The following is a 17,719-nucleotide window of genomic DNA, read 5'->3' as shown; positions in this document are numbered from 1 at the left end:
ATAGACAAAATTTGGTGGAGGCGTTGTGGTTTATGTCAGTTGAGGGTTTTCTCCTGTAAGGAGGAGTAGCTTTAGATGGAAAGAGATGTGTCATGTGACTGAGATTTTTCTTATTTGCTTTGTTCTGGCCATTAGATCAGCTGTACTCTTTGTACTCCAAAGACTATAAAACATTACGTAAACACATTGTATGGTGTATCCATAGTGAGCTTACTTAAATCTGCAGCATCCAGGGAAGAGATGATCAGAGGCACCCAATGCCTGGGGCCCCTGCAGTGGTAGAGGATGGATGAAGTGAGCTAGGTCTGAATGATGCCCATGGACAAACCATGCCCCAGAATGCAGAGGGGTGAAAATCCCCAATTTCACCCTAGAAACTCCTATTCAACCCTGTATTTGGCAAATCGCAGGAGAGAGGTATCTGGGGATATTTTTCCATGCATCCATCCTTTATTCAGCCTTATGCAGTCTCCTTTCTCCTGACATGGCCCTTCCCAAGTGTTCAGATGGTGGAGAAACAACAAAAAACATAGACAAGAATATGCCTATCCCCACTTGTAAAAGGACTCCTTCCTGACCTCTTGGACTGGCTGGCTGTGCAGTATCCCTGAAGCAGGCAATTTGACTGTAGAGTTTTTTGCTACAAAGCTGCATTAAAGCTGCAAGAGGTTCTCAGAGGGCAATGCAAAGCTGCTCTGTTTCCCCATGGTCCATAAAGAGAAGACATGGGTAAGGCAACTGTTAGCTTTATTCCAAGATCAGAAGGGACCCCATGACCATATTCTTTCATCTTCTGCAATTTTCCCTAGACAGTGCATTAAAGTATGTATTATTTATTATAATGTATATTATAAAAATAAATACCATAAAAGATAGCTAATCCACTATTTTGAAGTCCAAGAATCTCTATTTAAGAACTATTTTAGCTGTTTGGATGTGGTCCTGGGCAACTGGCCCTGCTTGAGCATGGGGGTCGGACAAGATGACCTCCGGGGGTCCCTTCCAACCTCAACCATTGCTGTGATTCTGTGAACTCCATGCTAGTCTCTACCTCCTCTGATAAACTGTCCTGGTATTTAGTTCCCCACTGTTTAGTTCTTTATTATTCAGATAGTCTGATATCACGGCTACAGTAGAGAATTCTGAGCTTTTGGTTGGTTTGGGATTTGATCAAGTGTTGTATTTTGTTTATGTTTGAGTAGTGGCTTTATGCAACTTAATGTTACCAAAGATGGAAGGTGGTTAAGCCCCCAATTTGATTTGCCACCATTTTTGCATTTTGCATTATCTTTGTATTATGCATGGTTGCAATGTCAGTGGGACATTACACGTGCATGGAGTTAAGCAGGTCAATATATGCTTTTCTGGGTTTGGGACCAGAAAGTTTGGAATTCATATAAAAGATCCCTTATTTATATTTTGCTAGACCTAAAGGGTGGGAAAATAGGATGGAAAGGATTATCATTTTCTGCTCAGTCAAAAAATGTTATTTGGCAAGAGTGCTATTCCTTTCAACTGCAAAAGCAGAAGAAAGGTAAGTCCATAAGAGGACAGAGTGAGATGACTGTGCAATCAGCTCGGATATGTTAATTTGGGTTATGTGTGTAGAGCAAACGATGCCAGCATAAGCAAACCTCACTTAATTCTTAGCAATTACCTGTGATTTATGACAGAATTGCCATGATGTAGCTCTTGGAAGAATCTTAATCAAACTGGACTGGGGTGACATGTTGTCATACAAGAACCAAAGATGTCTGTGAGAGAGAGAGCTAGAGAGGGGTATCATTTTATTCTCCACCTTTGAAGGTGAACATTTTTAATGAGATTTCTTGTAAATAATGTGAGATTTGAAGGAAGTAGCAGTGACCTAGTCTTAGGAAAAAGAAAGCAAGTCTTGAGTTCCTTCATCCATTCAAATAGAGCTTGAATTGTTTCTTTTATAAGGGATCTTGGAACCACGTTGTCCCATCTCCACGTCCTGTGGATGGCTCGCTGTGGGCTCTCAGATTTAGATGGGATCTCTTCCTGCAGCTCTCTAAAAGTAAGTGTAGATGTGTCCTGCCAAATGGCGATCTCAAAACTATCTTCAGTTGCTACTCTTTACTTGTAGTCTTTGTTCTCTTCTCACCCTTTGTTTTTCTAAAGGACTTCGGTTGAATGCCTTGAATTGCACGTGTTAGTTTAAAAGACGCTACAGTATTTTTTTTTAAATCAGGTGTAACATTCAGGTCTGATCCTGAAGATGCCTAATGCAGCATAGCGTTCATTGCCATATTAGCCCTAGTTATTTAAGGCGGCAACAGCCACACTTGAAAAATGTTCACTTCCATGCTAATTTCATTCTGTGCCATGTAATATTTCAAATATTAGAAAATATTTTTCAAAGCTTGAGTTTTACTTGTGCAAGCCTGTGGTTTACATATTTATTCTGTTTACTTCTGCTGAGGAACTCTACATAGCCTATAACAATATCTCTGACCTGAGTCAGCTGACCTGGTTGGATCACCTTGAGGTTTTGGACCTGGAAGGGAACAATATTGAGGACATCAACCAGATGCAGTACCTGGGACTTTGTTGCAAGCTGAGCTGCCTTACAGTGGAGGGCAACCTCATTTGTCTGAAGCCAAATGCACAGTCATCTGCAGAGGTGAGGACTTGGTTTGCACATACTGTATTAATTTTTGGCAGTGCTATTTTAGTTTGAGTCGGAAATGAGAAATGTTTCTGCATCTTCCTATTGTATCATTCTGAGTGATGACACGGGATGCATTTCCCATCTTTCATTTCTGTTGATTTTGTCCTCTTGTGGGTATTGTCTCCAAGATGAGCACAAATGAAACACAAGGAGTGCTGGTAAAGACTGTTTCCTAGCAACGTGTTCCTTCTTACCTGTAAGAATGGGATTAAACTAGAAATCAGCTGTTCTGATCCATACAGCTGTTCTCTCTTCTCCCAGCTTGCAGTGCAAACAGGCATCTTAAAGGAAGACGAAGGAGAACATGGACACAGCTGTATGGATCCTTCTAGCTTGTAGAGATCTCACAGTGTGTTAGAAAGTAGCCAATATTTTTCTTACAAGACGTGCCAATTACAATGTCTCAATTGGATATCTGTCTTTGGGCTTTTGCATTTCTTTTGGAGGCTCTCCGGTCCAACAGCAAGTGCTCCAGGGCCACCACGCTCAAAAGTTGAACCCTCAGAAAAACAATGCTTAGAATAACTAGGAAATGTTATATTGTAGGAGCTGCTTGTTGTTCTTTCCCCTGAAAGGTTAAAATAAAAAAAGACAATGATTCAAAATACAAAATACAAAATACAATGATTCACCTCTTATGTACTGAAATGATAAAATCATTTCTGCGGAGGTATTTTGTTGAGGGCATGAGATCCTCTGTGTCATAAAGATGAAAACACATTAATACATGATCCGCTTTGGGTTTCGGGGCACTCAACAAGAAAAGTAAGGGAGATCTAATTCTATATGAATAGTCTTAGAGCTGTATTACTCTCTTTCGCTTTCCCCTGCTTCAAAAAAAAGCATTGTTGGGATATAAAAACAAGCATCTTGGCATGTACTGAAAGGTAAAGGGAAGAAAATCAGAGTTTAAAAAACTTGGTCAAATAAGACTGTTCCTCATTTTGGTCGCATAATGGCTAATGCATATCATCAGATGACAGTTTAAGGCCAGCACACAATATATTGTCATCCAGGTCTTTTGGAAGGTCACAGGCCTATGCACACACACGTAGGTATGTAATGCACAGCACTCACTAAGAATGGCACAATCCCCAATGGCACCGTAAAGAGCTGATAACGCAGGAGTTAGAAAGCAGAGCAGGAGTTGGTGCTGTGATTCCACTGTGCCATGTTCCATAGCTTTGCTGTGCATTTCAAAGTGATCATGCCCATGCCGTTAATTTGCATAAAAGGTTGGGTTTGATATTTGTCCTGGATTTAGACTTGGAAACTGAGGTGCTATCACTAAAACTCAATCATGTAGTAGACGTGCATATTTTAAATCTTCGCACTTTTTCGATACATGAGTTATTAGCATTTTTCAGATGTAATTGTTGGCTTGATCATATCCCTCAGTAAAAGGAGCCACAGAAGGTAGTGCTTTAGCTATCATAATTTTCCTCTCTGGAATCCAAAAGAAAATACTATACACTTGCCCTTCTGTTTTGAACTGGTAGAAGTATACTTCAGAGCCGATGCTTGTAACTATTTGTCACCAAAATGATTTCTCCATCAACATTTCTCCCTTATGGAAGATGCAATCATGAGAGGAAAAAACGTATTCCTACAGCAAGGAAGAACTGCCTGCTTCTGACGGACAAAGCATGCCTACTTACTCTTTTTACTCCCACGGAGACAAATACAACTTCTGATACTGCCTTATCATAGCTTCCTACCATGAAAATTGTGTAGTATATCCTAACAGCATAGAAAGTCTGTTTCTACTCCCTTGTCGTTCCTGCTCAACGAAAGTGGTATTTTTGGAGGACATAGTTTTCACTTGGCATCCTCAGTCCTTAAATGTACTTGTAATGGAGAAATGTCAGATTGCCCTTGGTTTGTTTAGCTGAGGAAGTCAGTCCTTGGGATGCTGCTGCGTGTTGTCACGTAACAGGAGTTCAAAGAGGAGTGGTATGTGATGGTGTGCCCTGCTGCTCTTCTCCACACTGAATGGATGTCTCTGCTCCTGTGCAAGTAGTTGCATTCAAATGCCAGCCAGAATTTGTTGAGGGAGTCTGTATGACGGTATGTTTTACACTGAGCTGTAACAGAGGCAGACTATAAGTTCACTGTAGTCTCCCACCCAGTCTCCGTGTTGGGAAGCTGCTCAGCCCTGGTATGGTTACAAAGCCAGCCCTGCCCTCGGCTGCAGAGAGCTTCTCCATGGGCTTTGTCGCTTTCTTGGTTTCAACTGATGTTTGCATTTCTTCAGAGTATAGAAAAAACACCTGAAATATAGAAAAGAATAGATGTGGGCTTACTTTGGTGTGCCCTAGATGGCCAGTTCTAATTCCTCAAGCTCCTTCTTGTAGTCTGGCCCTTGCTACAGCTCTGTAAAAGCTCTCCTAGTTATTTACTTTTAATCTACAGAATGGTCCAGCTAAATTTACTGCTCTTTCTTCAGACGGCCTGTTTGTGCTCTGTAATTTGATTTTCAGATGAGCTCATCTTCCCCTATTATCTAAACCAAGAGCAACAACCTGATGATAAATTCTGCAGCCTCTGTTGCAGTAATGTAACATGAGCATAACATGATGCTTCTCTCCAACAGGACATGGCTGGAAATTGGCTGTAGCCCAGGCACTGTTCAGAGTACATGTGGTATGGGGTAGCATGGCGATTGGTTGACTCATTTTCTAAATTAAGATTAAAGGCTTAGTTAGAGAAATTTAGTGTCTGCCTCTTAACAACAACAAACAGACGCTTTATTTGGTGAGTTCCTTCTGCCAGCCTCGGTGCTACATCGTGTGGAGGGAGGGAGCATACAGCCAGCCAGGTCCTACAGAAAGATTTCTGTTTGTGACAACTCCATGTTGAATGAGGACTTGGCTTTGTGGGGTTTTCTAATATTGTGTGCAATGTCTTGAAAAGCGTAACACTTATCTGGATGAAGCAATTGATTGGTAGGTAGCTGTCCATTCATATTCTGCCACTAGCAGCGCACGCTTACTTTATACTCTAACTAGAAGATATCGCCGTCACCATTTGCTGCCTTTTGTAATCTGAGACTATTTTAACCAAAAATATTCCCATTGCAAAGCAGCACGACCCAGTCAGCCCTGAGGTATTGCTAAGTTTTCCCAAAGATGAAGGTGCCACGTGAAGTTGTCTCTCTACAGCTGGAATCCACCAAACCAGCCCAATTCACAGTGTGCTCTGAGCACAGTTGTAACTGTTCTGGATTGGCCCTGCTGCTCAGAGGTCCCCAGGCATCGGCATGTGCTCGTGAATCATTTTATAATATGTTAGCTCCACCCACGCATGCAGAAGGGGGCTGCACCCATGCTTTCCCCTATGGCTGTCACACTGAGTTCATGTCCATTGGGAGCAATCGCGTTGTTTTTCCAGCACACAGAAAAGAAACCCAAGTGCAGTCTATTTTAGCCTTCTGTGCACCTGCTGTTGGCATGCGACCTCTTGCAGAAGAAAATGTAGTTTGAAGTAAGCCATCGCTTCTAACAGCGTATAAAATCACACACCAAACCCCTGAAGACTGCCCCAGAAAATCAGTGCAGTTCATTCACTGTAGTTGGTTTATGGGTGTGCCTAAAAACACGATCCATGGAAATGCTCTTTCTTTTTCCATCAGCAGGTGTAGCAACACTCAGAACATGTTTTCAAGTTTTCCTATCACCTGAGTATTGATGCAGCAACCAGAGAATTGCAAAAGCAGGGAGAGAGGCTGGCTGAATGCTGAGGGTGCCCAGGCTTTCCATGGGCATCAGTGGCCTTCTACGCTTTTGTACATTATACATAATATAACAAAGACAAATGCCAAAGTCATCAGCGGGTAAACAGCAAAGGAGCCTTTGGGCAGGGGGCATGTGTTTGCACTGCTCAGGACATGCTCACAATCAATTCAAGTAGAAATTATATGAGGAGAAAGCACACTGAAATGAAACTCCTGACTGTATTTATTTCTGTTGAATGAGGTGAATAGGTTTGCCTCGTAGAAGACGTTTCAAGTTATATGGCAGTCATACAAACTGAACACTGCTGTACTGCTAGTGGAAGTCCACAGTCTGTTAAAGAAACTGTTCAAATGACCACTTTCTCAATTTCTCAGGAACCAGATTATAATTACAGAGCTGAAGTAAAAAAACTCATTCCCCACTTGGAGTATTTGGACGAAATACCAGCAAGCCAGACTGCTCTCCTTCCTTCCAAGAAGATGCATGAGGATTGGCTAATCATTAAGGAATCCATCAAGGAAGGTGGTTTAGCTGGAGACATTTCATGGTTAGGTATGTCAGGTTTCCTATCAGTGTTCCTTTTTCAGGTTATGATGTGTGAAAAAGAAAGATGAAGAGCAAGTTGGCCTCTTCAAAGCCAACCTTTAATTACAGTGAAGGGACGAAGGACGTTGTCTTCTTCACTTGGGAAGTGAGGAAGCTGGAATTCAGCATGGTGCAGATTTAAATGAAAGCTGTCCTAAACTGAACATCAAGATCAGAAAAATGCAGACTTCTAGAGCATCAAGCAAATCCAGCAGTAGCTGGGAATCTGTGCTTAGCGTTCATTCTGCATGATGAGAAGAAGCAAAGCTTGGAAAGGAATGTTTCAACAACAGCTGTTCACAGCCCTTTCCATGGTAGCAGTCAATCCCATGTAGCGTGGATGTAGCAGGATTTCCTACTCCAATTTAATAATAGGAAAGGCAATTTGGTCACCACCCCTCATTGGTAGCAACATCCTAGCAACTGAGATTGCGTGGTCTCGTAAGAGATCTGTTCCCTTTTCTTTGCCTCTGTGATTAAGTCCATTACATTCATTAGTAGAGAGTAAATGGTTTGCAAATAGATGTTGTCCCCTTGCCTGTAGCCTTGGTTATAATTCAGATGTCCATGCTTTTACGTATCATGCTACATGCACTTTACCACGTACCATTAAATATTACAAAGTATTTCCTATAACTGCTCCTGTTGCTTTCCATTAGTGTGGGCAATGCAGTTGGCTTCCCAGCCCCCCCAGTTGTGGTTTGCCTGCCAACTGTACTCCATTAAAAATTTAGTTTGTTTTGGAATAAGTACATACATTTGTCATTTATTTAATCCCTGTGGGTCCAAATCAGTTGTAATAGTAGTTATGGTAGGGAAAAAAATCCATTAAAATCTGATCCCTCAGTGGTCCTGCTTTGGCAACATCAGGTATGGTTCAGAAAACTAGTTAACAAAGTGAGCTGACAGAAACAGTAGGGATGGAGCACAAACTTGTGAATTCATATTGTTTCCTGGTGTAACTAGACTTATATTGTTGCCTTCAGCTCTAAACTGATGAGCTCATACAGTCAGGTTCAGACATACCCATATTTTTTTCTTTCCTGTAGCAGTGTTGACTCAGGTACTTTTCATGCACTGTGTATTTCATTGGTTTGTATTAACAACTATGGCCAAGATATTTTAAAGGTCCCTAACACTCAGCCTTTAAGGAAATGGCCATATTATTACAGAGCTGATTGCTCCACTGTGGAGCTGGTAGATGCTCAACACTTTACAAAGCACGCTATTCATCTAGGCACTGAAATGAAATTCACTCTCCTATGGGTTGTTGGCTGCACACACTGCTGTCACAGCTGTGCTGTGCTCCCAGGACAGCCAGCGGTTGGGCAGGTAAGAGGACAAGGCTCTGTCTGCCTTCAGTAGCTTTTGTATAATCAACCCTGCCCTGTAGCACTACGAAAACTCAGGTTTTGCCTTTCTTTCTGTGGTAGAGAAGTATCTGTCTCTGAGGCAATACTGGAAAAATCTATCACTGCCATTCCCAGATTTCCATAACTCCTGGTACATGGTTTGCCCTGATTGACTAATAGCTCTGGTAAGGTGGCCATCGCCATCTGCGTTGTGCCTGGGCATTTAAGCAATATATTTTAAGATCTGGGGGATCCCTTGGCAGTACACCGAGAATGAGAAGCATGGAATGTTTTTGATGGCTTTTGAAAACAAAGCTGGAATGCCCATAGAGCCTGCCACCTTCCAGCTGTATGTACCTGCACTGGGCGCACTGTGGAGGGATTCAGGAACCAAGGAAGCCTTCAGCTGTCGGAGCGAGTATCAGCTGGGTGAATCAGTGAAATACTTCCTGGATAACCTGGATCGGATCGGTCAGCTGAATTATTTCCCAGCAAACAAGGTATTTTGCTAGCTAGAAAAGCCACCAAGCGGATAGTGGAGCATGATTTCATCATTAAAGGACTGTGCCTGTGGCAAGCCTGCAGTGGTTCCCCCACAGGCAAATGAGCAGGCAGCTTACTCTTACCCTAGGCATGCAGGCAGGGGAAGTAGCAGAGCCCTGAACACATCCAGGCTCACCTGTGGGGCAATTGGAGGCGGTTGGCGAGCACAGAGCAGTTCCTGACCCCACACTCAGCCAGCAGCCGGTCTCTGGTGCTCAGGAGCAGGAGGAGGGTGGGAAGGGACTTTGGTTTAGTTGGGGGTCCCCAGGTTCTGCTGTCTGCAGAGGACAGCTACAGGGGACTGTGTGCAGCACCAGGAAGCCCTCTGTCTCCAGGCTTGACCCATTCCAGCATGTTTCTTGTAGCTGCAATGACATATTTTTCTGTCCCCTACAACTCCAAGTGTACAGCAGCAGTCACCGTATTGGCAGTGTATGGTGAAGGTGTGATTTGAAGCCTTGCACGACTGTGCTTACACTAGTGAAACTTCTCTCTTAGATCTGTATCTTGGGGCAGTAGCAAGGCAGTCTGGATGTGGCCCAAGACCTCCGACAACTTCCAGACCTGGAACTGCACAGTGGTCTGCTAATGCAGGGAGGTCTAGCAATGCCCGCCTCTTGTACGGTGGCTGTCCTCTTCCAGATCCCACTGTTTCTGATGAGCTGTTCACAGAAGATGACTCCAGTGATTTGACACATGGTAATGTGTGTTTTTTAATCCTGTTGTTTCCCACACCTCCACCTCCTTCTGAATGTTATTATTGCTGATGAAAGCCTGGGTGCTTTGAATACCACCCACCCATGCCGCTGCTAGATCAGGTTCAGCATATGTTTTCTTCCATGGGACTGACTTGCTCTAGCATGGGCTTTCCTTTATTTCCCCCTGCAGCAGAAGGTGCAAGTCATCTAGGCGTCCCCCTCCTCAGCCCCTCACCCCCATGCATTATGTGCTGCTGACCCTCTCGACAGCCCCATACTACGATGGTGCTCCCTTGATGAAGTTGCCTTTCACACCTCGTCAAAAGCTGCCCTGCTCAGTCCTTTAAATTACATGTCAGCCTAGCTGGGGCTCACTTAAGTCACATCTGGGCACATCTTGTTCAGTCATAGGAATGTGGTCCAAGGTAGTTCTCTAGAAAGGCGTGGTGATGCACATTCACTCCCCGTTGGATCATATGCTCAAACTATGTGTACTGCAGTCTCATACTGCAGCAGCACCACTGCTGTCAATGAGCACTTTCTTTTGGGTTTCCAGGGGTGGGTTCCTCAGCAAGAGGAGTCAGTTCCTTGACTTCACATACCTGATCTACAGGCTAGCCCAAAACACAGGTGTACCACTGCCCTTCGTGCCCTGGCCACCTGGAAGTACTGCCAAGTTAGCAGCTCCTGGGGACAGCTGGATGGAAAGGGAGTTCACTTCTAGTACAGTATTTGGCACTTCCCAAAACATCCTTCCCTGGCTCCTGGAAAGACCTTGATGGTACAACTCCACCAGCCTGTAGAGTGCAGATTAGACAGGAGAATGGTGTTTGTTTTCCCAGCATTGTGGGCTGCTTCTCTCAGATGCCAGTCCCACTTCAGTTCCTTGCTGTGGGTAGGATGATGAACTAGATGAAGCAATGCAACGTCAACAGTTGAGTACGCATTCGGAAAAGTACGTGGAAACTGAGTGCAGCTTGCCAGGGAATGAGGCCATAATTTCACATGCACTTTTAGGTAGCTAGCACTACTGACAGACAGTTTCACCCAATGTTCACTGCTTCTTCCTGCCCCTTTGCTGCCTTCTCTCTTGTTTTGGCAAAAGCATCTGCATAGCCACATGGGGAACCTGATTCTGATCAAGATCCAGCTGAATAATAATCCAGCAAAACAAACAAACAAAAAAACCAAAAAGCATGTTTAGTTTTAATCTGGATCTGTTCCCTCGTCTGACTCACCATGTGGCCACACAAATGTTTGCACCAGCACAGTGGAGGAGGCAGGGCAGGAGCAGAAGGAGACAGATTCTGGTAGAAACAGAGAAACTGCCTGTTAACAGCAGTGTAAGGCCATGCCAGTGGTCACTGTGAACCTACGGCATTAAATATTACATCTTCTTGTCTATGGGAAATGATGTTGACTGATTTCAAAGACAGCACCATTTGTTAAATGCTGGAATAAAATGTTTTCTTTTTTCCTTTTTTCTTAGGGCTCAGTCAAGTTATATGTGGGAACCCCACCAAGGCCCTTCGTGCAAGAAGGCAAAAGCTAGGCGTATGTTTTTCTTGTATACTTCGTATTCCTGCCTGATGACCCCCATAAATCCTGGGATAAACTGAACTCCTACTGTGGCTTGTGGCAGCTCACTCTCTTCTGTAGCCCAAAAGCCCCCCAACATGCAATTGGCCTTGAGGAGGACGGAGAGTCTCTTGCCCTGATGTTACAAAGGTGCCCATGTACTAGCAGTAATTAACCATCAGCTGTAAAGGAACACGTGAAAATCACATATCGGCTGCTGGCAGCGCATTTTCTATCATCCTGGCTGAGCAAAGCACAAGGCAGGATTGCAAAATTTGATGGTATTTCTACAACAGCTATTAAGCAAAAGATTTTTTTCAGCAATGTTTCTTTGACATTGGCGTAAATATTCAGATTGCTAATGCTGCAAGGTCATCCCTATTGACTAAACAAACACAAAGCCAAAGTTTGTTCCTCTTGGCAGTAGGGTGGTACCCCAGCTCTGTGGGTCAGCCTGCTCATTTTGGCAGTAACTTAGTGAGAGGATACCCATGTGTGTAAAGGGGTGCAGTCTGGCTCATCATGGTTAGCTTTTGTGGGCCCTGAGGTTCAACACGGCACGGATGCACATGCGTACATTTAAACAGGCTGTGCTAAATCAGGGGAACGGCAAGCACAGGACACCTGCATTGCTGTGCTGTCGGCAGCCTCACTTAATGCTGACAACAGATGTTAAAGAACCGCTGGAAAAAATGTGTCCCTCCCTTGTCTCTCTGCTGCCACTGCCTGAGCGCTGAAAGCTCTTCTGAAACAAATTTGAACATTTGAGTGAATTACCATGTGTTATAGACTAGGATGCGGAAGGGGACTGCAGTCATATGCTGAATGATGCAGTTCCTGTGGTATTGGTCTTAATGTGCTTATTGGTATAGATGCTACAGGCTTATACACCAGCGAGATATAAATCAATATTTTTGTTACTGCCACCCTGGGTTCCTCAAGCTGTAACAGTGCACATGACTGTGGCGTGGGGCTTCTTAAAACTGAAGAGCAAGAAAATGGTGAGGGGTGATCTGAAAACTCAGGAGTAATAGCAAACTTTGATGCCTTCTAAAATCCACAATCTAGAAACAGAGCTGGGGAGAGCTCCTGAGGTTATCAAGATAACTTCTGTCATTTTTGCAGCCACCTGCAGTGAGCCCTTTGAAACTGTGCAGTCTGAGGACGGAAAACCTTTACGGCTCTGGAGGAGGAGGAGATCTGCACCAGAAAGATGTGTTCTCTGAACTGAGAGTACGGAGAGAGCAGCACAGGTGGTGAGACCACGGGAGAAATCTTGTCGTGCAATAAAACGGGCATTCATTTTCTGCTGTAACAGTAAAATAAATTCTTTGGCCACCTGGTGGCAGTTTCAGGGGATAGTCTTGGCCTCCTGCCTTCCTGTCCCTGCGGTGGCAATCCTTCCATCAGTCCTCCCTACTGGAGTATCTGCGGGGTGGGCAAGGGAGAAGAAACCTGGGGGAAGCTCTGACCTCTCTCTAGAGCAGGCTGAAGACCGGCATAGGCAGGGTGAGCTCGCTTGCTTAGCAAGAGCAAGGAAATGGCTTTTCATAACTGGTAAGAGGTTCTTGGTCCTGACAGTGTCTGCCTTCAGACAGTAAAAGAAGTGAAAGTGGATGAGGTTTTCTGCAAGCATCACATTGACCTAACCAAATGAAAGGCTGAAAGGAAAATAATGCCATGCTGAGATTCCCCCATCTCATAGACAGATAATGGTTGGTTTGGAAGTAAAAATAGCTATATTTCTCTGAGCTTACTTCACTGTGTAGTATTTTCAGTCTGTCCCATTTCACTTGACTAACTTTAGGACACTTTCAGATAGATGGCTGATCCATTTAGAATGATTTTCCATATCTCCAGGAAAGTGGGAAATCACAGCGGGTGACTAAATGCACTGCCTGGGTGTTTGCCTGTGTGGCCATGCCAAGCTGCACTTGGCTGGCTGCATATTCACAACTCAAAGGCTAACTAAAGGTGTGATACTTGATGTTGTCCAGGTGCCTGCAAACAGGTCAGCAAGAAAAAGCCACCCAAGCACTGAAGGTAACTCTTAGTGATGAGGAAGAGGGTAAAGACTGCAGCCTGACTGACAGCTGTGAAGATGAGTTGAGGGAGACCTCTGATGAGCACCTCACTGAAAGGATTTCGCTTGATTCTTCTTGCCACTCCTGTCTCTCCCAGTCTTCCTCAGGTACTGGACCTAAACCTCTGGGGAAGGCTTAGCATTGGGTAGTGACACGTGATACTAACCGTTTGTAGATAGGTGTGTTAGTAACTGCAGTGTTTTATGAGATCTGGCTTCTGTGCTCTAGAGCAGCAATTTGGAAATATCATTGCAGAGCCAGACCCTAAGTAGTCCATTCCAGTTTTTAAGCAGGACATGGTGGCCAGCTGTGTTGACCATCAGTTGATATATTTCAGCATGGATCTGTAGAATTAAGAGAAACAAAGCTGATCTTACACCAGCTTAGCATCAAGTTTAGAGGAAGGACATGCCTCTGTCTTTTACCTTGTGTCATTTATTTATGGCAGTGCCAGGTGAGTCTAAAATACTGTTGTTCCAACTGAACTATATTTTACCCCAGTTGGCACTGATGGAAATAATGGCTGAACTAATGATTAAGGTTTAACTGGGCAACTGGGAATTCTGGAAAGATATGCAACCAAAGGGATGCATTCAGTAAAGAGTTTAAAAATGAAACGTGCTCTTCCACTAAGGAACAAAGCCAAAGGCCTCTCTGGAATTGCATGTACATGAATGAAAGCAGAATTCCCGCTCTTCACTAGTTGTTGAATATCGTATTTAAGAATATTAGAAACATTAATTATGGTTATTCCAAATACATATCAAGTAGAGGAGCTTACAAAAGCACAACTTTAATCTATTTCTGTTGTTAATAATAACTTTTTTTTGCCTCAATAAATATTAGTGTGTGAGTTTTCATTTTACATTTCTTTCAAGGGCAAAAATTGATCTATTAAAATTTGGAAAAATAGAATATATTTTGGAAAAAACAGAAGTATCATTAAACTATTCAAAGCCTCTGTGTATTAACAGTAATATAAACAATATCTCCTTAACAAGAACAGAAGCTGCTTGGAAAAATCTAAAGGAATGGCCTATTGTGCAGTGACTGCAGAAGTCTTAGATTATGATCTCATGGTCTCTTTAGATTTAATCTGATCTTTTTTAGATTTAATATGATTTCTTTAGATTGAGTATGATTTATTATGATCTCATCATCTTTGTAGATTGAGTTGACAGTGCCCCAAACATCTCACAGTGTACCAGTGTCATGCCCTACAGGACTATGAAAGTGAATGGTTGGGCATAGATCAGCCTATCTTGTAACCAAATCTGCTAGGATTTGGTTACAAGATTGATGGAGTGGTTTGAAATCTAGTATTACCTGAGGGGTGGGGGGTGGGCATGGATGACCCAGATCCCAAATCACAAGCAGCTGGCCATAATAAGCAAGATTCAAATAATCACAAACACAGTAGCCTTTGCCCACTGTCACTAATAGACATATATGCTTTGCAGAGCAAATACCTGATAAAACTTTAGCAATTGATAGACTTTATTCAGCAAGGCAGTTAAAAATACACTTGACATCTGTGACTTGAGACTGTGTCAAGATTTGGAGAGGTATTTAAATGCCTCAACACTTAACTTCAGAAGCGTGTCCTACCCAATGTGATTTTCTCACAGAACTTGTTGCTGGAAACAATCCTTCTGACCAGGAAAGGACAAGTCATCTAAGCAAAACCACTTTTATGTAAAAGTGTTTGCAGCATCAGATCCATATAATCTGCACTCTTTGGAAGTCATTGAGTGTTATTTCGGGCTCTTGAGTCAGGCATACCAGTCTTTCAGAGTGTCTTTACTTAAAAACAAATAAAAAAACTGTGAAATGTAGACATTTTTAAAGCATATAGTATGATGGAAACTGTTCAGTGAAAATCTTGTATCATCAGCTTTATGTGGTTACCTAAGCAGTAAAATACATCAATTAGGAGCTATAAAGCTGAATTTTCTGGGCCTGGGTTTTGGTGGCACATTCTTTAGATTGTGTTCCTGCCCTGGACCCTGCTCATCAGGCACTTAGGTACAGTTGGTTCTTTTAATAGACAAGAGCAATCGGATCCCTGCTATATATAGAATGGTTTTAAGCATATATGCATGCACATTATATTCATAAGTCAGCAACAAGATTTTTCTTCTCTGTATGTTGCATCTGAGGATTACATGAGCTAAAATATGAACAGCCAGATAGTAGCCCTGCACATAGTGCAGTATTTTCCCTAGCAGTCAGGGACTTTCTGTAATTTTAAGGCTAATCTCAAGATCTTATTCTTACACCTCTGCCTCTGATTTAAAAAAAATCACTCATCCGTGATTATTCCTGTGCCTTCAATTTCAGATTGCTGGATAGGGTCCTCAGGTATTTAAAACAAGTCAGTGCAAACACTGGCCAGGAATGACTCAGGTATGATCCTGCCTGAGAACAGGAGGATGGGTGAGCTGGTCTGTCCCTCTTGAGCTGTGCATGGCTCATGAGCAGTTCCAGTGCTTGGCACATTACCAGCAGTACTGGCAGGGAGGCTGCTGAGTAACCCAAACCCCCAACTATCAGAGGAAGCAATTCAAGAAGGCCAGCATTGCTGTGTGCCCCGGGACACATCTGCCCATCCAGCTCCATCAGACAGTGTTCTCCAAAACCTTTCGCTCACTGGGTCGGTCATTTAGGAGTAAGATGAACTGGTAAATCACTGCGCTTCCCCCCCTGTTTCAGGTTCGTCACAGGCTCAGGAGGGTGCAGTGTTCTCCAACCCGAACCATTGTCTAATTCCATCCCCTCCAAAAAGCCCTTCACCTGCATCTGTAACGGGTGTTGCAGCAACACCCTGGAAAGTGAGGAACCACAGGGTAAGACGCCTCAAAATATCCAGCCAAGAGGAGGACAGGCAGTGGACACAGCCATGCCAGTCAAGGGCTGATCAAGAAACTTCAGCTCAGCCTCTGGGCAAGGAACTTGCTCTCTTGAGCCAGCACAGCATGCTGGCTGCCTCTGGATCCCGAGGACAGGGCCAGCCTGCTGGGAGCACCGGCCGGCAAAGGCCTATTTCAGGACCAGCAGCTGTTGGATCAACAAGCATCAGGTATGCACGCTGCTGGCAGCACTGCCTTCAGCATGTCTGGGGAAAACAGAAGGGACTTCACGGCAGGAAAAAGCAGACTTCTGTGTTGTCTCTGGAGTCTCCTGCCTGTTCTGTAAAAAGAACTCCTTTTATTTGTGCTGACATTTACTTTTGTCGGTCTAATGCTAAATGAAACATTTTCTCATATTCCTTATAGCTTGACCGTTGGAAATTTTGTATTTTCTTGAATAAGACCCCAGAATTTTCCTGTGTTCTTACTGCTCCATTCTCATGTTCCCCATGTAGGGCCGATGCCCATGTCTGTTGCAGAGCTCTCATAGTGGTGCTTGTTCAAGACTCTCCTCGGGTAAACCCCAGGACAAGTTCCTGACATCCCACTTCATTTTTTTTCCCTTGAAACTTACATTATTTCATGTTAGAAAGAGCTTTGGAGAATAAAGTAGGCATTAGAGAAGTGTCACATGCACCAAAACATGGTTATTTCTGAACCCGCTTACTGTAAGATTAGCATTGTATTGCTTCTTTGAAGAAATAAAACTGAGGAGTTATGACATGACACCTTGATTTTGAAGTTAACATGGTCATTATAGAGCAGTATAGGCAGAGAGCGCATGCCTCGTGTGGGAAGCTGGTGTGCCTTGTGCTGCTCCCAGGCCTGGCAGCTTTCAGTTCAGTTTTCAGAGCAGGAGACGGCAGAGCTGGTGGGGAGAATGCAGACCCATAGTGCAATTTCACCACAGTATTTCTCTCTTTTCCTCAGGCCCGTCATGGATGAGAGCCCTCCTGGAGAGATCAACCACTACCAGCCAGCTGTCTGCTCATCCACAAAAGCCTCGGAGAGGTTTGGGCTGATGAACACTGCTTGGCCCCTGACTGCCAGGGCCATGCTACAGTCATTGCCAGACAGACCCACTGCCTCAACAACATCTCAGAACAAAAATCCCCAGTCCTAGAAGATACCCAGGTGGCAGCGTGTGTTGGACTGTACACAGCACAGTCTTGAAGGATCGATGCTATCTTTCAGCTTCTTCTGCAAGCTAAACGCAGAGCTGTGCAAGTAGAGCAGTTCAAACAAATGACATGATTTGCCTCAATTAAGGCTACAGCTGGTCCAGAAATGCTTTCTTTAAAGAGCACCCGCTGATCAACAGAAGAGCTAATCAACCTCTTATTACAGAAAAACATGGTTATTTTTGCAGCCTTCATGCACTAAAACAGAACAAGTCCTAACGTATTTCCTCTCATCCACACCATGCCCTGCTCTGTGCGTCAGGCAGGGACACTGAACCAAGCAGAGCATGGAGACTGCAGTTTGTGGAGTGGGCTGGAGGAGGTGAGGGACACGAGGCATTCGCTTTCACGCTCAGCCGC

At 43.8% G+C, this 17,719-nt stretch overlaps 1 protein-coding gene across 1 annotated transcript in view; it reads left to right on the top strand.

Annotated features, from left to right (window-relative positions):
* The window catches only part of LRRC56 (leucine rich repeat containing 56), a 64,809-nt gene extending 47,508 nt beyond the window's left edge, over window positions 1-17,301 (top strand). Inside the window, exons 6-14 of the mRNA XM_050897906.1 lie at window positions 1,945-2,041; window positions 2,447-2,647; window positions 6,804-6,981; window positions 9,408-9,608; window positions 11,097-11,161; window positions 12,311-12,441; window positions 13,183-13,376; window positions 15,982-16,348; window positions 17,109-17,301. Of these exons, the coding sequence (XP_050753863.1) occupies window positions 1,945-2,041; window positions 2,447-2,647; window positions 6,804-6,981; window positions 9,408-9,608; window positions 11,097-11,161; window positions 12,311-12,441; window positions 13,183-13,376; window positions 15,982-16,348; window positions 17,109-17,301 (1,627 nt within the window). The remainder of the gene's footprint in view (window positions 1-1,944; window positions 2,042-2,446; window positions 2,648-6,803; window positions 6,982-9,407; window positions 9,609-11,096; window positions 11,162-12,310; window positions 12,442-13,182; window positions 13,377-15,981; window positions 16,349-17,108) is intronic.
* Window positions 17,302-17,719: the final 418 nt, after the last annotated feature.

This window comes from Gymnogyps californianus, chromosome 5 (genome assembly GCF_018139145.2).
Source record: "Gymnogyps californianus isolate 813 chromosome 5, ASM1813914v2, whole genome shotgun sequence".
Lineage (NCBI taxonomy): Eukaryota > Metazoa > Chordata > Aves > Accipitriformes > Cathartidae > Gymnogyps > Gymnogyps californianus.
Note: the sequence above shows the minus strand (reverse complement) of the source record. Positions and strands in the feature narration are given on the sequence as shown.